This window comes from Myxocyprinus asiaticus, chromosome 40 (assembly GCF_019703515.2).
Source record: "Myxocyprinus asiaticus isolate MX2 ecotype Aquarium Trade chromosome 40, UBuf_Myxa_2, whole genome shotgun sequence".
In the NCBI taxonomy this organism is placed as follows: domain Eukaryota; kingdom Metazoa; phylum Chordata; class Actinopteri; order Cypriniformes; family Catostomidae; genus Myxocyprinus; species Myxocyprinus asiaticus.
This window is the reverse complement of record NC_059383.1, coordinates 15,329,850-15,352,888: the sequence shown is the minus strand read 5'-3', so window position 1 is coordinate 15,352,888 and position 23,039 is coordinate 15,329,850. Positions and strand designations below refer to the sequence as shown.

At 37.4% G+C, this 23,039-nt stretch overlaps 2 protein-coding genes and 1 pseudogene across 10 annotated transcripts in view; 2 read left to right on the top strand and 1 right to left on the bottom strand.

Moving 5' to 3' along the window:
• Nucleotides 1-10,231, bottom strand: part of LOC127430504 (rho GTPase-activating protein 42-like) — a 59,279-nt gene extending 49,048 nt beyond the window's left edge. For 2 of the 8 annotated variants that reach the window (XM_051680322.1, XM_051680323.1), the window contains exons 1-3: nt 9,887-10,231; nt 4,932-5,027; nt 2,001-2,062 (exon numbers count right to left, since the gene is read on the bottom strand). In XM_051680322.1, the coding sequence (XP_051536282.1) occupies nt 2,001-2,062; nt 4,932-5,027; nt 9,887-10,040 (312 nt within the window). In that variant the 5' untranslated portion in view covers nt 10,041-10,231. The remainder of the gene's footprint in view (nt 1-2,000; nt 2,063-4,931; nt 5,028-9,886) is intronic. The other 6 variants (XM_051680325.1, XM_051680329.1, XM_051680326.1 and 3 more) reach the window with 5 other exon arrangements.
• Nucleotides 10,232-10,825: 594 nt separating this feature from the next.
• Nucleotides 10,826-19,785, top strand: LOC127430526 (F-box only protein 40-like; annotated as a pseudogene).
• Nucleotides 19,786-20,800: 1,015 nt separating this feature from the next.
• Nucleotides 20,801-22,161, top strand: c1qa (complement component 1, q subcomponent, A chain). 2 transcript variants are annotated; one of them, XM_051680339.1, is made up of 3 exons: nt 20,801-20,913; nt 21,024-21,194; nt 21,364-22,161. In XM_051680339.1, exons 2-3 carry the CDS (start codon nt 21,035-21,037, stop codon nt 21,960-21,962), a joined length of 759 nt encoding a protein of 252 aa, XP_051536299.1. In that variant the 5' UTR covers nt 20,801-20,913; nt 21,024-21,034; the 3' UTR covers nt 21,963-22,161. The 2 variants fall into 2 exon arrangements, with proteins under 2 accessions (XP_051536299.1, XP_051536298.1); XM_051680338.1 differs by having other exon boundaries at nt 20,901-20,944.
• The last annotated feature ends 878 nt before the right edge of the window (nt 22,162-23,039 follow it).

Genomic DNA, 23,039 nt, shown 5'->3' with positions numbered 1-23,039 from the left:
GTGTAAAAGATGACAGATTTCTCATTTTTAAGTAAACTATTCCTTTAAAGGGATATTACACCCCAAAATAAAAATGTAATCATCATTTACTCACCCTTATGCCATCCAAGATGTGTATGACTTTCTTTCTTCTGCAGAACACAAATTATGATATTTAGAAGAATATTTCAGCTCTGTAGGTTCATACTATGCAAGTGAATGGGTGCCAAAATGCTGATGCTTCAAAAAGCACATAAAGGCAACATAAAAGTAATCTATACAACTCCAGTCTTTTAATCCATATCTTCAGAAGTGATTTGAGAGGTGTGGGTGAGAAACAGATCAATATTTAAGTCCTTTTTTTGCTAGAAATTCTTCTCCCTGCCCAGTAGGGGGCAATATGCATGAAGAATGTGAATCACCAAAAACACAAGAAGAAGAATGTGACAGTGATCTTTTTCTAACCACAGTTATCATATCGCTTCTGAAGACATTGATTTAACCACTGGAGACTTATGGATTAATTTTATGATGACTTATGTGATTTTTGGAGCTTCAAAGTTTTGACACCCATTCACTTGCATTGTATGGACCCAAAGAGCTGAGACATTCTTCTAAAAATCTTCATTTGTGTTCAGCAGAAGAAAGAAAGTCATACACATCTGGGATGGCATAAGGGAGAGTAAATGATGAGATTTTTTTTGAATTTTTAGGTGAACTATTCCTTTAAGTAGGAAAACCGGGTCAATGTATAGTAAATGGCAAAATGCCTCATGAATTCTAAACAAAGCTCCGTGTTTGTTAACATGTGGGCAGGGTCACCAGTGAAGCACAAGGCAGCATTGTATGGTGAGTGAGGTCTTTTACGGCTGTACTATGACTAATGATCCACCAGCTGTAGTGGTGAGTGCCAGCAATATTCCCTGGCAACACACTACCAAATGCTTACTGCCCATAAAAGTGCCAATTTGAAGCTGCGTATGATGGCAATGAGGATGTTAGGCTGTTGACTTCATAATTCATTTTAAGAGTGTGACTTCAAGCAGACATGTCATGGAGATATTTCACACTATCATCGCCCCTTGCAGATTCATGCCTTTTCTCTCCCATCCACGAAGAGTCGTGGCCTACAGTAGGCATCTTTTTGCAGACAGCATGTTTCTTATAATACTAACAGCTGTCTTGGAAAAAAAAAAAAAAAAAAAAAAAAACTTGTGTGCATTTGAAACAGAGCACCCTTATTGTATAGTGCAACTAATATCCTAAAAGTGTGTTTGGTCTGATGAAGCATTATAAAACAGATCATTCCAACCCTAACTTTTTTACATTGTTCTTAGCCGCTGTATAACAAATATAAATGGACAAATGTGACTGCAAATAGCCTAAAGTTAGGCTAAAAAACTATATTACTTGGTGTAACAAGTACTTATTCTGAAAATTATTACAAAATACATGTAACATGGTCTTCTGTAATAGTGATGTTGCTGCTGTTTTATAAAAGCAATAAACGTTGAAAACTTGAAACTGTTAACAACGTGTCATAAATACCACATCAAGGGAACAATAAAGAACCATATACTAAAAAGCAAACAATCGCTAAAACTAGTCAACCTCTTCATTTACGACTTCTTTAGCACTTTCAAGTGAACCACATCATGTGGTGGGTTTATGGGCATCACTGAGAATTAAACCCAAACAGCTTAAAGGAATAGTTCATGCAAAAATAAAAATTCTGTCATAATTTTACTTACTCTCATATCAGTTCAAACTCATATGACTTCATGATTTCATGGAACCCAAGAGGAGATGTTAGACCAAAGGACAACCTCAGTCACCATTCACCTCCATTGTATGGAGATAAGATGCAATGAAACTGAATGGTGGCTAAGACTATCACACTGCCTAACATCTCCATTGTGATCCATGGAAAAAGTATGACAGAATTGTCATTTTAGGGTGAACTATACCTTTAAACACCAAAAAAAAAAAAAAAGAAAAGAAAAAAAAAAAAAAAAACTTACAAGTCGCCGTCTTTCCTCCTCCACGGTGTTCAACAGCTGGGAGAATTCCTTGAATGACTGGGCTGTGATAAGAGAGAAAGCATTCCAATCATGCATCCATCAGCGTTGCACCTGAAATTGCTCTATCTGTGCATCAGATTGCACCCTTTGAACCTTCAAAATAAAGGAAATGCAGAAAACCTGAACATAATATTAGCCATGCTGACAAAATAGCATGGCCACCAACAACTAATCAATGCACAAAGGGGTATTCAAGAAACAGCAGACCACATATTCAAAATGTAGCAATGTGAGTAACATAAAACACATTTCCTGTATGAGCCCCTCTTGTGTGCAAGAATGATGATCAGTCAGCCATGGAAAAAATAAATAAATAAAGATAAATAATTTCATAAGCCATATTCCATGTTTAACAGTGGTTCATAAAAAACTAAAACTTGTTCTGCGCCAGAATTAATGATTAGAGTTCACTGGGTGCATTGGCAACGAATTAAAAGTTAAACGTATCATGGAATCTGCCCACCAAATATAAAAGCTTACGACAAATGTGACAAAACCAAAAGGTGTATGTTTTAGTCCATCAGACTGTCTTCAGTGCGTCAGATAAACATAATCAAGACCCAGATTTTAAACACTACCAATCAAAGCTAAATGTTAGGCAACAGGGAATTAATGAGAAAACATTTGTAATTCTTGTAACTTTTCAGTAAATCAATCACAGCGAACCTCAAATCTCAAGCCTCATGTCTTTATGATTCATTAATTTTCAGCTTTTGGATATGGTGTGCAGATTCCTTGATACTTTTTACTTAAAGCGTTAAAGTTAGTAATTGAAAATATCTTGTTTTAATGTTTACACAAACACATAGCTGTAGGCTAAAACCTGCATCTGAAAAATTATTAAAAAAAGAAATGTGGGAAATATTATGTCATGGCACTATAAGCACAAGATGGTGTATCATCATGTGCGTAAAATAATTTTATGATGACGAGCCTGTTCTGGAATTGTTTCTTTCTTCTAAAGGATGCTTTGGTCACTTCCTGTCCTGGGATGTGCAGCATTTTTAAGAAAGGCTCCCAATTCCCAGCCCCCTCTCATAATTCTCCTGGGTGTTAACTCCCCCAAGCATCAAATTAGTAACTCAGATAAGAACTACTTTCAACTACTTTCTATTAGGAGGCCTCCAGATGAACAGACCCTTAGCCATTTCAAAATCACGTTACAGCAGGATAAATATCAGCTCCTTTGATGCATGGCAGGAGAAACAGGAATCCACTTAGATTCACTTACATGGCAATGCAAGGCATGCATTAAACAACAGTCATCCTGTTGAGATCTAAATATATTACAACAGCCACTGTGGTTTCTGGGATTATGATTTTTCACAAATAGGAATGGCCATTATAACTGACTGTATTGTAGCTGCAGTGAAATGGACCAGACAAAGATTTATCACCTAGGTTCATACTTAAAGCTGCCAACAGTCTTTGTTTCCATCCATACCAAAAATGAAGAATGTTTCGACTGCTTCAAAAAAAATGAGAAGCATCAACTAACATTCACTTGCACAAGTACTATTTCAGCAGTCAAAAAAAAATATTTAACATTGTGTTATGACCAATACGGAAAGCCAGGGACAGAAAGAACACTCTGATTCCTTGAACTTTTTCTCAGACTGCTGTTTGGGTTCATGGCTTTCTAAATGCCAGAAAGAAGTATTCTAAGTCTGATAAAGAACCATTGTTGTTTTGTTTAAAACTAGAGAATTGTGGTACTACAGCAAGAGAACAGCAATCTGTAGTGTTCTCAATTTTATTAGATACTGTTGGTTGATGACTAGGACAACTACAAATAAACAGCATATAGAGACAGGCGTGTTGTCTTGGACTTGCGTTAGTAGAAATTCACAATTTACAGTCAGGCATTAACTTAATCCATGAGTTAAAGTGTCCAATAGCAGGGTGGTTACTAAGAGGCATATTTCACCCAAAAATGAAAATTCTCTCATCATTTAAGAAGAAGAAGCCTTTATTTTTGTCACACATAATTTTTTTTTTTTTTTTTTTTTTTGCATAGAGTGAAATTTCTTTTTTTTCACATATCCCAGCTAAGCTGGTGTCAGAGTGCAGGGTCAGCCATGATACAGGGCCCCTGGAGCAGATAGGGTCAAGGGCCTTGCTCAAGGGCCCAACAGTGGCATCTTGGCGGTGCTGGGGCTTGAACCCCTGACCTTCTAGTCAGTAACCCAGAGCCTTAACCACTGATGCCACCCTCATGCCATTCCAGATGTGTATGACTTTCTTTCTTCTACAGAACACAAAGATTTTTAGAAGAATATTTCAGCTCTGTAGATCCATACAATGCAAGTGAATGGTTGCCAAAATGTTGACATTCCAAAAAGTGCATAAAGGCAGCATAAAAGTAATACATACGACTCCAGTTTTTTAATTCATATCTTCAGAAGTGATATGATTGGTGTGGGTATGCAAGTGATCAATATTTATGTAATTTAATTTTTTGCTAGAAATTCTTCTCCTTACCCAGTAGGGGGCGATATGCATGAAGACTGTAAATCACCAAAAAAACACAAGAAGAAGAATGTCAAAGTGAAAGTTAAAGTGGAGATTAACTGGGTATTGAGGTGAATTTACAGTAAAAATAGGACTTAAATATTGGTCTGTTTCTCACCCACGCTTATATTATCACTTCTGAAGACATGAATTAAACCACTGGAGACATATGGATTACTTTTATGCTGATTTATGCAATTTTTGGAGGTTCAAAATTTTGGCACCCATTCACTTGCATTGTATGGACCAAAAGAGCTGATAAATTCTTCTAAAAATCTTCATTTGAGTTCAGCAGATGAAGGAAAGTCACACAGATCTGGGATGGCATAAGGGAGAGTAAATGATAAGAAAAATACTTACCAATGTTAATCTCATCATCTGTCTCTGCATCACCAATACACTCGAACTGGAAATCTTGAAGGGACTGGGAAAATTTCTGCACAGCAGAAGAAAGACCTATCAGAAAGACAATAAACTGAGTTACGTGATGGAGCTTCTTTTTGTAGGTCTAGTTTTATAATTTGAGCACATTCCATTTCCCATAGGAGAGAAAAATCATGTTGATGACGTTGTTTAAAATGTTGATTGTTTCTCCCAGATACCAATGACATGGAGACTTTTGCTTAAGTCTTCTGCTTCACAGCTTTTTTTTTCTCCAGTGAAAAAGCCATATAATCTCACTTGTGTCTGCTCTAGAGTTTCAGAAGAGACCTCAATCTGCAAATTAGCCAAGATACCAAAAATTATCTGAGCTATCCCATCCACACTGATTTTATAGTTCTATCTACAGTATATACTCTTACAGCATGTCAACAATGGTCTCATATGTGTCTTTTTATTTCTCTTGAGGAATTAAAACAACAGGAATTAGGAACCTCTGAGACTAAGTTGACCCTTAAATTAATGAAAAATAACTGAGAACCCAATTAAAGGGACAGTTAATGAAATGAAAATGCTCTTATAATTTTCTCACCCTTATGCCATCCAAAATGTGTATGACTTGCTGTCTTCGGCAGAAAACAAAAAAAATAGTTTTTAGAAGAATATCTCAGCCCTGTTGGTCCAATGGTGGCCAGAAATTTGAAGCCCAAAAAAGGTAGCATAAAGCAATCCATATGACTTCAGTGGTTAATGTCTTCAGAAGCTATACAATAGGTGTGGGTGAGAAACCTTTTACTTTCACTTTCACATTCTCCATGCAAATCGCCACCTACTGGGCAGGGAGGAGAATTTATAATAAAAAAGGACTTAAATATGTATCTGTTTGTCACCCACACCCATCATATAACTTCTGAAGACATGGATTTAACCACTGCTTTTATGTGCTTTTTGGAGCTTCAAAGTTCTGGACATCTTTCACTTGCATTGAAACAACAAAGAAAAATGAGATATTTTTCTAAAAATCTTTATTTGTTTTCTAAAGAAGAAAGTCATAAATATCTGGGATGGCATGAGTGTGAGTAAATGATGAGAGAATTTTCATTTTTGGGTGAACTATCCCTTTAAGTCCAATGAGCTTTGAAAAAGCAATTTCTTTTCAATTAAAATTTCCTCTGAGTTGGGTTATCAAGTATGACTATAATGTTATATAATTAGTGATTTGTTTGGAGCAACAGGAAGGAGATGACCTCATAAGTTACATAAACCATTGTCAATTGAACCATTAATGTAAAGCAAGACATTCTTTTAGGGATGACATCCATCCACTGCCTTTGGTTTGGAACAAAAGCCTGTATGAACCTGTTGACATGCACTGACAACTTTGTGGTTGAGAATAAAAGAAAACGTTTTGAAAGAGAATGTTGTTGAAAATAAAAAGAAATAGCCTATGTGGATAGGATCCAACCTTCAGTTACATGAAAGTTCAAAGGCTAAGACAAGTGCACAGAGACTAGGGTGTAGTGCAAAGATCTGATAACCAACATGGAGAGAGGTAGTGAAGTGGCAGATAACAGTTTATCTAGCTAAGTCTTGTCTCCTTTTCAAATATTACTGTATATCAGATCTCAGTTGAATAAACCTGTTGATGATGGCATACACAAACCCTGTACGTCCTCACTTCTTAAACCTGTTGGCTATGTGATTACAGTGGTTTGCTGAGGACTGTAAACAGCTATAAAATACAAGAGTCTGAAAACCCAAAATGCACGTGTGTGTGTGTCCACAGCAGGGCTTGAGACTAGGGACAGTTGAAATGATCACAATTACCTTCTCATGATGCAGTGCTTCTGCATTAATCTTTTAACTGAGATTAGTGAGGGCATATGAAGCCTCTCTACAAAAGAGGCTGTAGTTTCCAGAAATGAAATGTCTAACACACGAGGTATTTGACAGGCCAAAAGGTCAGCCTCCAATTTAACATGTCCTTTCATAACATTGAACACTGAACACTAAACAAAGTAAACTAAGTTCCACTGTGTCTAATCAACTGCACTTTCTCAAGACATCAGAATAGACCCAATTGTCATCTGATATAATTGGGCAAATAAATTCACAAAACATAACATATAATAACAACTTGAATTATATATATATATATATATAGCTCTGGAAAAAATTAAGAAACCACTGCAAAATTATCAGTTTCTCTGGATTTACTATTTATACAGTTGAAGTCAGAAGTTTACATACACTTAGGTTGAAGTCATTAAAACTCATTTTTTAACCACTCCACAGATTTCATATTAGAAAGCTATAGTTTGGCAAGTCGTTTAGGACATCTACTTTGTGCATGACAAGTAATTTTTCCAACAATTGTTTACATACAGATTGTTTCACTTTTAATTGACTATATCACAATTCCAGTGGGTCAGAAGTTTACATACACTAAGTTATCTGTACCTTTAAGCAGCTTGGAAAATTCCAGAAAATGACGTCAAGCCTTTAGGCAATTTGCCAGTTAGCTTCTGATAGGCTAATTGGAGTCAACTGGAGGTGTACCTTCAAACTCAGTGCCTCTTTGCTTGACATAATGGGAAAATCAAAACAAATCAAGACCTCAGAAAAAAAAATTGTGAACGTCCACAAATCTGATTCATCCTTGGAAGCAACTTCCAAATGCCTAAAGATACCATGTTCATATGTACAAACAATAGTATGCAAGTATAAACACCATAGGACCACGCAGCCATCATACCGCTCGGGAAGGAGATGCATTCTGTCTCCTAGAGATGAACGTAGTTTGGTGCGAAAAGTGCAAATCAATCCCAGAACAACAGCAAAGGACCTTGTGAAGATGCTGAAGGAAACAGGTAGACATGTATCTATATCCACAGTAAAAACGAGTGCTATATCGACATAACCTGAACGGCTGCTCAGCAAGGAAGAAGCCACTGCTCCAAAACCGCCATAAAAATGCCAGATTACAGTTTGCAAGTGCACATGGGGACAAAGATCTTAATGTTTGGAGAAAAGTCCTCTGGTCTGATTAAACAAAAAATTATCTGTTTGGCCATAATGACCATCGTTATGTTTAGAGGAAAAAGGGTGAGGCTTGCAAGCCGGAGAACACCATACCAGCCGTGAAGCATGGGGGTAGCAGCATCATGTTGTGGGGGTGCTTTGCTGCAGGGGGGATTGGTGCACTTCACAAAATAGATGGCATCATGAGGAAGGCAAATTATGTGGATATATTGAAGCAACATCTCAAGACATCAGCCAGGAAGTTAAAGCTTGATCACAAATGGGTCTTCCAAATGGACTATGACTATGACCCCAAGCATACCTTCAAAGTTGTAGCAAAATGGCTTAAGGACAACAAAGTCAAGGTACTGGAGTGGCCATCACAAAGCCCTGACCTCAGTCCAATCGAAAATTTGTGGGCAGAACTGAAAAAGTGTGTGCGAGCAAGGAAGCCTACGAACCTGACTCAGTTACACCACTTCTGTCTGGAGGAATGGGCCAAAATTCCAGCAACTTATTGTGAGAAGCTTGAGGAAGGCTACCAAAACGTTTGACCCAAGTTAAACAATATAAAGGCCCAAATACTAACAAAGTATATGTAAACTTCTGACCCACTGGGAATGTGATGAAAGAAATAAAAGCTGAAATAAATCATTCTCTTTACTATTATTCTGACATTTCACATTCTTAAAATAAAGTAGGGATCCTAACTGACCTATGACAGGGAATGTTTTCTATAATTAATTGTCAGGAATTGTGAAAAACTGAGTTTAAATGTATTTGTCTAAGGTGTACGTAAACTTCTGACTTCAACTGTAGGCATGTGTTTGAGTAAATGAACATTTTTGTTTTATTCTATAAAGTACTGACAACATTTCTCCCAAATTTCAAATAAAAATATTATAATTTAGAGCATTTTTGCAGAAAATGACAACTGGACAAAATAACAAAAAAGATGCGTTTTCAGACCTCGAATAATGCAAAGAAAACAGATTCGTAATATTTTTAAACACCGTACTAATGTTTCAACTTCGGAAGAGTTCAGAAATCAATATTTGGTGGAATAACCCTGATTTTCAATCACAGCTTTCATGCGTCTTGTCATGCTTTCTACCAGTCATTCACATTGCTCTTGGGTGACTTTATTACACTCCTATCACAAAAATTCAAGCAGCTCAGCTTTGTTTGATGGCTTGTGAACATCCATCTTCCTCTTGATCACATTCCAGAGGTTTTCAATGGGGTTCAGGTCTGGAGATTGGGCTGGCCATGACAGGGTCTTGATCCGGTGGTCCTCCATCCACACCTTGATTTATCTGGCTGTGTGGCATGGAGCATTGTCCTACTGGAAAAACCAATCCTCAGAGTTGGGGAACAATGTCAGAGCAGAAGGAACCAAGTTTTCTTCCAGGATAACCTTGTACGTGACTTGATTCATGCATCCTTCACAAAGACGAATCTGCCCGATTCCAGCCTTGCTGAAGCACCCCAGATCATCACTGGTGTGGATGGAGGACCCTGTCATGGCCAGCCCAATCTCCAGACCTGAACTGCAGTGGTCTCTTAATTTTTTCCAGAGCTATATATGTATATGTATATGTATATAAATACAAATATATTATATTTAAATATTATAATATTATTAAATATTATATTAGTTAAATATTAATTATATTATATTAGTGGATATATATATATATATATATATATTATATTTATATATCCACATACCAAACCTGAATATTTGGAAATGTCCTGGAATATGCTTGAAATGCCATATTTTTACACAAGGATATTTTTCTTTTCAATAACCACAGTTATTATTGTATTAACTTTTCTTTCACAACAAATCTCATTCACGCCTCACAACAACACATTTTAAGCTTATAACAAATACACAAGTTTTGTCTTACTTTTAAGCGCACTGATAAGCATATTGCCATCTTTGATGAGTTCCTTTATGAATTTATTCGTACGATCCAGCTCAATTTCGTGGTATTTGAGTCGCTCTCTGAAATCAGGGCTGTCGAGAAAGGTGTCGCTGAATTCCAGCGCAGGGAGCCCCATTGTAGAAGTGTAGATGAATGGAACAGTGAAACAAAAACGGACGATCGCCGACACCCGGAAACGCGTTAATCCTTCGGAAAAGTAGGTGACTCTAGTGTAAACTTTCCCAAAAGTCCGTATCCCGAAACCCTACTTCCGGCACTGTGCTCCCCTGCTCAATCACGGAGTTCAGACTGAGTATCCAAGTGTAGCGGTGACTCCTACTGGTCTGTTCCCACTTTCCTAGCACACCTACCCTAAAAGATAGGGGACATACGTAGGTGTCTGGGCTTTGTATTGTATTCAAGGGTTTTCAACCTTTCAGGACATGCACTTTCAACCTTTCAGGACATGCTGAAAAGGTTGAAAGGGCATGTCCTGAAAGGTTGAAATGGCATGTCCCCCCCCCCCCCCCAAAAAAAAGACAACCAGATAATCTTTAACCGCTGGGGCGTTTGTTTTGTTTGGTCTTATCAGTTACACAGATTTTAAAATGTAATTCGCAAGCACCTCAGAATACTGCAGACATGAATGCACGTGAATCCTTATTTTTTGTTTGTCAAGCTTCCATCGTTTTGTTCAATATTTTTTGCTGCACGAAAACATGAGTAAACACTAGTGGTGTTTCTTCGTGAATGAATCAGTGTTTTGAACTAATCTTTTAAGTGAACAAGTCGTTCTTGTTCACTTCTATTGTTTCGGTCTTGAGCAAAGCAGTGTTTTTAATGAATCAGTTGAGCAAATGAATTCAGTGACTCAGTCATAACATAAAATACGCTAATGTGTCGCCACCTACTGGCGTGAATATGTATCTGCAGAAGAAACAAACGGAAACTGAGCGAATCTGTTTGGTGAACGGATTCAAAAGACTTCAGTCACTGGGACGAATCAAAAATCCCGACCACTATAAAACACCATCTCTCTCTCATGGGTTTAAACCTCCTGTACTATACTAGGCCTAATTTTGTATATTATATATATATATATACATACATACATACAGTGCTGGGCAAAAGTTTTAGGCACTTGTGAAAAATGTTGCATAGTGAGGATGTCTTCAAAAATAATGACATTATTGTCATACAAAGTCCAGTAAACAAAAAAAAAAAAAAAAAGCTAAATCAATATTCAGTGTGACCACCTTTGCCTTTAAAACAGCACCATTTCTCCTAGGTACACATGGACACAGTTTTTCTTGGTTGTTGGCAGATAGGATGTTCCAAGCTTCTTGGAGAATTCACCACAGTTCTTCTATCTATTTCGGCTGTCTCAATGACATCTGTTGCAGGGCTCCCTGTTCTTCTATTCTAATCTTTTCTATTTGCAAAAGTAATGTTTGGGAGTCTAACATTTATATTTCCTATTGACACACTAAAGATGAAGATATAAATAACCATCTTAAGACAAATGCTTTTGTGAAACATCTTATGTGCCTAAGACTTTTGTACAGTACTGCAGTTATTTATTGTCATTTATTGTTAATTTGTATAGTTGTTTATTGTTGATTTATTGTTAACTTTTGTTATGGTATTGTTACATTTTTTATTTTATTTTTTGCATTTTGTGTAATTAATAGTAAGATTTCGCTTAGGTCCCCCAAATAAGTTTTCGTTTAGGGTCTCCATATGCTCAGAAACAGCCTTGACTACAGTTTTTGTTTGCCAACTATTGTACAACAAATGTTGTAGTACAAAAAAATAATTTGGGATCTGTTTCAAAAAAAATATTTGTTTAATTTTCTTTCATTTCTTTTTTTGACGACAATGTACCTTATACCAAGTTGTAAGACACTTCATTTGTTGAATGTTTTTGAGTGGGCACCAGAGTCCTATTAAATAAGAGAAAGAGTGCCACCTGCTGGATCACTTATGTAACTATAATAAACAAGCATGTCAGCTATGCTGTCATCAGACCTGTCCTGTCCTCTTCAATTGACCTCTGTGAAGTAGAGGGCATTGATTTTGGTGAGGTTAACGGGAAAAAATAATAACAGAGTTTTTTTATCTGTTAATGTTTGTCATCTGTCAGAACTTGTCCACAGCATCTAGAGAAACTTGCATCTGTCAGCTGAGGAGACTATTTTTAACATGACCCACAATCCTGTTCTTTAGAAAGGTCTCTTGGAACGATCAGCTAAGGCTGAGCAACTTCTTGAGACTTGATTCACCCATTAGGTAAATAACTGTTGTCCTGTCAGAGCTGTTTCCAATGCTATACATCACGTTAACAGAAATTCATAGGTCTTATCAAATCAGGTAATCTTTTGAAAATATAATATTACACTTACCAACACTACGTAATGTGTATGTATTAGATAGTTGTTAATGTAGCTGTTATTGATGTGTGTATGCAGATAAGACAAAGACATTTGTTTCATTTAATAAGTTGGTACTCTCCTTTTTCAGAAACTGCTGTTGCTCACATAGACTGCTTCAGATAATAATGGTATGTTCATAGATAGTATGTTGTACTGATAAATTGGTATGCTCAAGTATAGTTTGGAATACCAAAATGTATGACATGTTACTGATTTAAATTACATCACTTTAGAATGTGTTATGCTGTAAAACGGAAACTAGAATGCAGTTATTAATTATTCATATTAAACTATCCTAATATGAAACATTTGAGTGTAATTATACAACCTCCTTTATATCAATATAACTTTATGTAAAGATTTGACAATTTAAAATGTACAGGTGCATCTCAATAAATTAGAATGTCGTGGAAAAGTTCATTTATTTCAGTAATTCAACTCAAATTGTGAAACTCGTGTATTAAATAAATTCAATGCACACAGACTGAAGTAGTTTAAGTCTTTGGTTCTTTTAATTGTGATGATTTTGGCTCACATTTAACAAAAACCCACCAATTCACTATCTCAAAAAATTAGAATACATCAGAAGAACAATAAAAAAAAACATTTTTAGTGAATTGTTGGCCTTCTGGAAAGTACGTTAATTTACTGTATATGTACTCAATACTTGGTAGGGGCTCATTTTGCTTTAATTACTGCCTCAATTCGGCGTGGCATGGAGGTGATCCGTTTGTGGCACTGCTGAGGTGGTATGGAAGCCCAGGTTTCTTTGACAGTGGCCTTCAGCTCATCTGCATTTTTTGGTCTCTTGTTTCTCATTTTCCTCTTGACAGTACCCCATAGAGTCTCTATGGGGTTCAGGTCTGGTGAGTTTGCTGGCCAGTCAAGCACACCAACACCATGGTCATTTAACCAACTTTTGGTGCTTTTGGCAGTGTGGGCAGGTGCCAAATCCTGCTGGAAAATGAAATCAGCCTCTTTAAAAAGCTGGTCAGCAGAAGGAAGCATGAAGTGCTCCAAAATTTCTTGGTAAACGGGTGCAGTGACTTTGGTTTTCAAAAAACACAATGGACCAACACCAGCAGATGACATTGCACCCCAAATCATCACAGACTGTGGAAACTTAACACTGGACTTCAAGCAACTTGGGCTATGAGCTTCTCCACCCTTCCTCCAGACTCTAGGACCTTGGTTTCCAAATGAAATACAAAACTTGCTCTCATCTGAAAAGAGGACTTTGGACCACTGGGCAACAGTCCAGTTCTTCTTCTCCTTAGCCCAGGTAAGACGCCTCTGACGTTGTCTGTGGTTCAGGAGTGGCTTAACAAGAGGAATACGACAACTGTAGCCAAATTCCTTGACATGTCTGTGTCTTGATGCCTTGACCCCAGCCTCAGTCCATTCCTTGTGAAGTTCACCCAAATTCTTGAATCGATTTTGCTTGACAATCATAAGGCTGCGGTTCTCTCGGTTGGTTGTGCATCTTTTTCTTCCACACTTTTTCCTTCCACTCAACTTTCTGTTAACATGCTTGGATACAGCACTCTGTGAACAGCCAGCTTCTTTGGCAATGAATGTTTGTGGCTTACCCTCCTTGTGAAGGGTGTCAATGATTGTCTTCTGGACAACTGTCAGATCAGCAGTCTTCCCCATGATTGTGTAGCCTAGTGAACCAAACCTAGAGACCATTTTGAAGGCTCAGGAAACCTTTGCAGTTGTTTTGAGTTGATTAGCTGATTGGCATGTCACCATATTCTAATTTTTTGAGATGGTGAATTGGTGGGTTTTTGTTAAATGTGAGCCAAAATCATCACAATTAAAAGAACCAAAGACTTAAACTACTTCAGTCTGTGTGCATTGAATTTATTTAATACACGAGTTTCACAATTTGAGTTGAATTACTGAAATAAATGAACTTTTCCACGACATTCTAATTTATTGAGATGCACCTGTATAATTAGTGAAAGTCTTTTTGTTTTCATACAGAGCTGGTATAGGAGAACCGATCCGAGGCTGCACAGGCATTGTGAGACCTGTTACAGCCATCGCTGCAAAGCCCCAATAGAGATTTCTGTGACATGCATGGTCATCAACTGCCGCTTGCTTTATGGTGCCACTTTCCACATGTGCAAAGAGGATGAACACTCCCTTCTGTGTCCAAACGAGCAAGTGCCTTGTCTTAATGCCCATTATGGCTGCCCTTTCAGCATGTGTTGCTCAAGGCTGTCCAAACACTTGGAGGTGTGTCCTGCGAGTGTAGTCTGCTGTTCAGTGGAGTGGAACCGCTGGCCTGTCGAGAACCCTGATGCACCCTTGTACATTAATGTCCTGAAAGAGGTCCATGAGCAGGAATAACTAGACCTTTCCATGGCACTGAGAGACCAGAGGCATCTATGTGCCAGGTTGAAATGAGGAGCTGTTTTCCTTAGTTAATGGAGGAACGAGAAGAGGAACCCACTCCAACAGAGGGAGTGGCAGGTCCAGTTTAGTTAATGGACCTTCTAAAGCTTGTGAGAAAGCACTGAATAAAGATGCGGCCTTCAATGGTGCTGTTGACAAGGAAAAGTACAATCTGTTTGAAAAGATGTTTAGTATGGAAAGGGGTGGTTGCAAACAGGCAGAGATCAAGACATCCCAAAAAGATAAGAGAGGAGAAAACCCAGAGAATTCAACATGTATATAGTGCACAGTGGATGCATGCTGATTTCCTTCAGTCAAATGGATGCTTGCATGCCCAGAGAGAGAAAGATTTTATTTATGGGAATCTAGAGCCGATACCAGTACAGACTCTTTGTTCCTTCAAATATCCTAGAAGTTACAAACAAAGACTCATCCAACTTAAAGATCCCTCCACGAGGGTGATGACTGAGCACAAGAACATGGGCACATCTGATTTTGGTGAGCTTGAGAAAGATGATGGATGAGATGTTTGCAAGCTTACTCTGCTCTGCAGAAGCTGAGGTAAGGGGCCATAAAATAAGTGAAACTGATAATAATAGGGTTCAAAACAGTGTTACTATGAATGCAAACTTTAATACAGTGAAAAAGACACTCTATTAGCATAACATAATAAATGTTTCAACACAGAAATTAGAAATGCAACATTATATGCAAAAGTACTTTTTAGTTGCACACATCAGCTGTTGCATTTTGTCTGCATATTAATTGAAACACCATAATGTTGCCTGGTCTGCACATATTATATAATGCACACAGTACTAGACATAAGATTATGTGTTTCCAGAAGACAAGCAAATCCTGTTGTGAGAAGTGGTGTGTTAGATCTGGACAATGCTTTAAATGTATGTTTGGAGTTGGGAGACTTAATGGTTAAAAATGATAACTGAAAGGTTGTAAGTTCAACCCCTTGAATGGTTGATTCTTGAGCTAACTCCATTGTGTGATTGATCAGGGCAGTTAAAGGGATAGTTCACCCAAAAATGAAAATGCTCTCATCATTTACTCACCCTCATGCCATCCCAGATGTGAATGACTTTCTTTCTTCTGCTAACTATAACAAAGATTTTTAGAAGTATATTTCAGCTCTGTAGTTGCTCACAATGAAAGTAAATCGGTACCAACATCAGTACCAGCTCTAAATGCACATAAAGGTAGCATAAAAGTAATCCATACATACATCAGAAGTGATATGATCAGTGTGGGTGATAAACAGATCAATATGTAAGTCCTTTTTTTATTATCAATCTCTACTTTCACTTTCACATGCCCATTATGTTTTTGACGATGTGACTTTTTCGTGCATATCACCACGTACTGGGCAGGGAGGATTTAAAGGGAATTTAAAGGGAAAAAAGGACTTAAATATTGATCTGTTTCTCACCTACACCTATCATATAATTTCTGAAGACATGGATTTAACCACTGGAGTCATATGGATTACTTTTATGCTGCATTTATGTGCTTTTTGAGCATCAACATTTTGGTACCCATTCACTTGCATTTTGAGGACCTACAGAGCTAAAATATTCTTCTAAAAATCTTAATTTGTGTTCAGCAGAAGAAAGAAATCTGGGATGGCATGAGGGTAAATAAATGATGAGAGAATTTTCCTTTTTGAGTGAACTATCCCTTTAACTCCAGGTTGTTTCAGGTTGACTGTATATCTGAAATAAAAATGATCTATGGGTTCATTTGGATAAGAAAACCTCAGCTGAATCTGAATAATGATAACAGTTTCCATTAACTTCCACGTCACCACTCTTTTTCAGACAATCACAATTTGACCTTGCAAATTATATCCACTTACAGTTATGGTAAGACAATTTCATAAGTTTCTATTTTGTCTAAAACACACCAAACTATCTAACCACCTCATTATCTTGCATTTCATCACAGGGCAGGCAAAGGACTCAATTATCCAAACTTCATCGACACTGTGAGAGTTGCCACAGTTGACGCTGCAAGACCCCAGTAGAGGTTTCTGTCTCGTGTGTGATCATCAGCTGCCGTTTGCTGTGCGGTGCTGTGTATCACTACTGCATGGAAGAAGAACATATGTTTTTGTGCCCTAATGAGAGGGTTCCGTGTCTCAGTATTGAATATGGCTGCCCATTTATCATGTGTCGATCAAAGCAGGCTAAGAACTTGGAGGTGTGTCTTGCCAGTGTTGTCTCCTGCTCCATGGAGTGGAACCGATGGCCCATTGAAGAGTCTGAGACCCCAGAGTTCTATGAGAACATTTTAAAGGAGAACTACAAACAGGAACCTCTGGATCTCTCAGTGGCTCTAAGGAACCAGCAGCATCTGTTTCGATCACTCAAAATGAAGAGCCTCTTTCCTTAACTTATTGAAAAGGTGGCTGAAGAACTTTCAGTTATGGTTGAGCTGTGGGAGGGGTACCGCTCTAAAATGGAGTAGAGGAAGGATCTGTGTGTACAAGCAGTGCTTCAAACACAGAGTTTCAAGGAGGATTGACTCAGGACGAAAGGGAAGCATTAGCAAGGAATTCCACTGTGGTGGATCTTGAAAGCTATAACATTTAGGAGAGAATGTTTAGCATGGAATTGATTGGCTGCAAACATACCATAAAATCTTTAGGGCAAAATACTGCATCCTCAGGTGGTACTGAAATAAAGCCACAAGCCAGCCCAAGCAGCTAAGAAATCTTACAAGAGCCACAAGGACAAAAAGACAGTCACGAAATCCCTTCTGACATACTGCAGTACAATGCATACAAAATGGATGAACACAAATTCCTCATCGCCACATCTAGTCCATATTGCTGGATTTCTTGACAGCTTCATCCTAACCCAGCTTGCTCTGGTCTCCCGATTTATGAGAGAAGTGTGCAGCACCTTACTGCATGAAAGAGGGATGGTCTCACTGAAGTGGGAGAAAAAGATCTACTCTCATGGTGGATGGTGCTGGACAACCAACAATTCATGGATACAGTGCATCCGGAAATTATTCACAGCGCTTCACTTTTTCCACATTTGGTTAAATTACAGCCTTATTCCAAAATGGATTAAATTCATTATTTTCCTCAAAATTCTGCAAACAATACCTCATAATGACAACGTGAAAGAAGTTTCTTTGAAATCTTTGCAAATTTATTAAAAATAAAAAATGAAACAAATCACATGTACATAAGTATTCACAGCCTTTACTCAATACTTTGTTGAAGCACCTTTGGCACCAATTACAGCCTCAAGTCTTTGAGTATGATGCTACAAACTTGGCACACCTATTTTTGGGCAGTTTCTCCCATTCTTCTTTGCAGGACCTCTCAAGCTCCATCAGGTTGGATGGGGAGCGTCGGTGCACAGCCATTTTCAGATCTCTCCAGAGATGTTCAATCGGGTTCAAGTCTGGGCTCTGGCTGGGCCACTCAAGGACATTCACAGAGTTGTCCCGGAGCCACTCCTTTGTTATCTTGGCTGTGTGCTTAGGATCGTTGTCCTGTTGGAAGACGAACCTTCGGCCCAGTCTGAGGTCCAGAGCGCTCTGGAGCAGGTTTTCATCAAGGATGTCTCTGTACATTGCTGCATTCATCTTTCCCTTGATCCTGACTATTCTCCCAGTTCCTGCCGCTGAAAAACATCCCAACAGCATGATGCTGCCACCACCATGCTTCACTGTAGGGATGGTATTGGCCAGGTGATGAGCAGTGCCTGGTTTCCTCCAGACATGACGCTTGCCACTCAGGCCAAAGAGTTCAATCTTTGTTTCTCATGGTCTGAGAGTCCTTCAGGTGCCTTTTGGCAAACTCCAGGTGGGTTGTCATGTGCCTTTTACTGAGGAGTGGCTTCCGTCTGGCCACTCTATCATACAGGCCTGATTGGTGGAGTGCTGCAGAGATGGTTGTTCTTCTGGAAGGTTCTCCTCTCTCCACAGAGAAATGCTGGAGCTCTGTCAGAGTGACCGTCGGGTTCTTGGTCACCTCCCTGACTAAGGCCCTTCACCCCCAATCGCTCAGTTTGGCCAGGTGGCCAGCTCTAGGAAGAGTCCTGGTGGTTCCAAACTTCTTCCATTTACAGATGATGGAGGCCACTGTGGTCATTGGTACCTTCAATGCTGCAGAAATTTTTCTGTACCCTTCCCCAGATCTGTGCCTCGATACAATCCTGTCTCGGAGGTCTACAGACAATTCCTTGGACTTCATGGCTTGGTTTGTGCTCTGACATGCACTGTTAACTGTGGGACCTTATATAGACAGGTGTGTGCCTTTCCAAATCATGTCCAATCAACTGAAATTACCACTGGTGGGCTCCAATCAAGTTGTAGAAACATCTCAAGGATGATCAGTGGAAACAGGATGCACCTGAGCTCAATTTTGAGTGTCATGGCAAAGGCTGTGAATACTTATGTACATGTGATTTTTTAATTTTTCATTTTTAATAAATTTGCAAAGATTTCAAACAAACTTCTTTCACGTTGTCATTATGGGGTATTGTTTGTAGAATTTTGAGGAAAATAATGAATTTAATCCATTTTGGAATAAGGCTGTAACATAACAAAATGTGGAAAAAGTGAAGTGCTGTGAATACTTTCCGGATGCACTGTATATTGTCAACTGTTACAATTTCCAATTTTTAATGCAGTTTGTGAAGTTTGTCTCCTCTTACCAGTTTCAGTTTTATCTAATGAAAAGTGGCATGCATAGAGAATATAGTTTGTGTATGCATGGATATATAATAAAATAACTGTTTGTCTTTATATTACATTAATGGCCCTTAAAAACGTCTTCAGGTTTGGCAGTTTAGCAACCTGTTTTCCTCTGTGGATAGCTGGTGCTTTGACAAATTGCCTCCAATTTCTGAACATCTCAAGGACTGTCCATACTACAAGAAGGAGAGTAAGACAGAACCTGTTCCTTTAACTTGTGTTTATGAGTGCCAATTGGGGGAAGAGAAGAAAAATCACAATCTGGTTTCCATGTTCATCAAAATGCATTTGTATTATAATAGACATTTAATTAGTTTAATCTAAATAAGATTTTACTATTGAACACCTTCAGCCTATTAATGGACATACTGTATAAAAGGATGTATAACAACATATAACATTAGTCACCAATGATGTTTGTTGTTGTTATTGTATTGTTATGTTGATCCTACATGATTAACATTGTTTTTGCATGTGATATATACAATCATCCATCTAAAGTGGAATTCTGTTGGTGCCACTTTGATATACTGTATCTGTATATTTGCATTTTTTTTATTTGTTTATTGTGTTACATTATATTAACAAAAGTTTGAAAATGGTTGTGTGCCAGTATGCCTCTTCCTAATGCTAGCAATTGTCAGGATTACTGCAGGTTTTGTTTTATTTATGTTTTCCATTAATTTGATGTTTTCAATGGAAAAGTTTTGTTAATGAATAAGTGCTTTTCTCAGGTTGTAAAAGTAAGGACCTAGCATGTAGGCTATTAAAGAGAGTTTTACTCAGCCTCTCTTACATGTCAATAATATTCAATATAATATAATATTATATAATAAGAAACATTTACAGAAAAGGTTACATGAAAAATAAGAGACCAAAATAAATAAATAAATAAATAAATAAAATAAAATGCTAGTGCAATGTGGAGCATTTACTTAAATCCTCATATTTTGTTAAATAATATGTAGGGTTGGGGTTAGGAGGAAATATTAGGGTTAGGTAATATTTAGGAGGAAACCATCTCCTTTTATATATTTATTTAAAAAAAAAACTTATTATGGTAACAAAATTGTTATTTTACTATTATTATTATAATTATTATAATAAAATTGTATTATTTTTAATCTTTTTCAAAAATAAATGAAAAAAATAAACAATTTTAGTTATGCTGCAATTTTTTTCTTTACTTTTTTCTTTTCTCTCTCTCTTGGATTTTTATCTAATTAGTAAAAGTATTTTATTTTAAAGAATTAAAACACTGATATTTCATATAATAGAGAACATGTTGGTGGTGAATGAGGAAGAACATTGTTGCATCTGTTGCACTTTCAACAGTTGTTCAATAGTTCAGATTTTGAGGAAATGAAACAATTACTTTTTTCTCAACAGCAAGCTTTTTTTTTTTACTTTAACAATCAGGAAAAGAAGAGTTCAATTTACAGAGACACACTGGTAAGACAGAATTGTCTAACTGCAAAAGATTGTATGATTGTATAATCGTCATAAAAAAGAAATTGCTGTTTTTCTGAAACTGTTAACCACATTTCTGCCATTCTTATTAGATTTTTGTAGGATGCAGTCATTGGCTCAGTTTGCTTTGGTTTGGGTAGGAGTTCTGCTCCCATTTTTTTCCTGTCAGGAGTTCTGTCGGGTGCAGGATGGGAAAGATGGGTTGGAAGGAATCCCTGGCAGGGACGGCATGCCTGGACCAAAAGGAGAGAAAGGAAAACCAGGTAAGAAAGTAACGTGTCAATGTATGACATGCACTCCATGTCCATAGTTGTAAATGATTTTTTAAAAAGATGAACTTCATTCCTCACAATTTTAGAGTTCACCATTTTTTTTTTTTTTTTTTTTTTTTTTGAAGGGACTGAAATGATTTGACACAAAATGTTCTGTCAGCATTGCAGGTTGAGCTAAACAAGATTGCTCTGGATGAATTTAAAGGAGAGATGGGTAGCCAGGGTCCCCAAGGAGAAGTTGGCCCAAAGGGTTATCTGGGTCTACAGGGCCCGCCTGGTCCCCCTGGTCCTAAGGGCCCTAGGGGAACCAGTGCAGGTTTTGGCACCGCCAATATCAGCCAGAAGCCAGCCTTCTCTGTTCTTCGAAATAAATTAAGCTATCCTTTACATGGCCAGCCTGTGACCTTTGATATGCAACTTAGCAATGTCAATGGAAATTTCCACCTTGAAACTGGCTACTTCACCTGCAAGGTTCCTGGAGTGTACTACTTTGTGTTTCACTCAATGTCTGAGGGACGCTTATGTCTTAGGCTTAAGAGTAACAGTAAATCTCCCGTTAGCCTCAGTTTTTGTGACTTTAACCTACGATCGGTTTCTCAGGTTGTGTCAGGTGGAGCCATACTGAAATTAGCTCAAAATGAGAGAGTATGGATTGAACCGTTCAAGGCTGACAACACTGATGGCAACAAAATGTCCAAAAGTTCTGGACAGGTGTCTGCTGTGTTTAATGGATTTTTAATCTATCCCAGTACTGAGTAGACTCATACATATCAAACATATAATCGCAAATGTTTTTGATTAATGTGTTTTACTGTGGCAGTGATGTAAGCATTTTCAAGCAAAAATGAAATAATCTAATCTGCACTGTTTGAATGCTGTATTAAACTTTGTAAATGTTGCTCTGACTTCTTTCATAAATGTCCAATTAACAAATTTCAATAAAAACAAGAGAACTAAAGTGATTCTTTATTTACCATGGATGTACACAGTGGCTAAATTGATGTAATGTAGATGTAATCTAAATTCAGAAATCCTATTAATCCTTTCATTTTTTCAGAACAGTAAAATGTGTATCTGATGGAAATAAACTGTCAATGTCTAATTTATGCAGCTTTTCCTTTTATGCAAAATTGTGATATAAACTCTTCATTAAATGTCTTATCTGACTACATCAATCAAAGGGAAACACTCTTTTGAATTTTTCAATAAATCTGCAGGTTAAGATAATTTTCTTTAAAATGAGATGACAAACCAAACTACACACAAAACAATTATTTCCAAACTTAGAATGAACTGCTAAACTATGAATTGGGATTTATCTGAATATGTTTGTGTGAGTATACACTGTACATACAGTATATTTCATCAGGCAAATTTGCTTCATGTAATAAGTCAGAAATGTTATTTAAAATCACTGAATCAAACTACACTACATTAGATTACATCAGCAAAAGAGATTTCTAAGGGTTAGATCCAGTAGAAACAACTCCTTAAGGTAACAACTGCACACAATCACTTTTAACAGTGTATACTGAAAAGAATGGGAACAAAGATGCTTCATGTGGTAACATCTAAATAAAACTGGTTTTATTCAGTTCAAAAATATAATTTACATCACTGAATCACATGTAACATTATTAGGTTACACCAACAAAATAATTTTTAAGGTTAAAAATCAGGTAGAAATAGTTCCTTAAAGCAATAGTTCACAAAAATTCTCTCTTCATTTACTCACCCTCATACCATCCCAGATGTGAATGACTTTCTTTCTTCTGCAGAAACCAAATTAAGATTTTTAGAATAATATCTCAGCTCTTTTGGTCCATACAATACAAG

Bases quoted from the DNA above. Each gene is read 5' to 3' on its own strand.
- c1qa (XM_051680339.1), top strand. From the start codon at position 21,035: ATGCAGTCATTGGCTCAGTTTGCTTTGGTTTGGGTAGGAGTTCTGCTC. The intron at 21,195-21,363 runs GTAAGAAAGTAA...ATGTTCTGTCAG, and splicing joins AGGAGAGAAAGGAAAACCAG to CATTGCAGGTTGAGCTAAAC.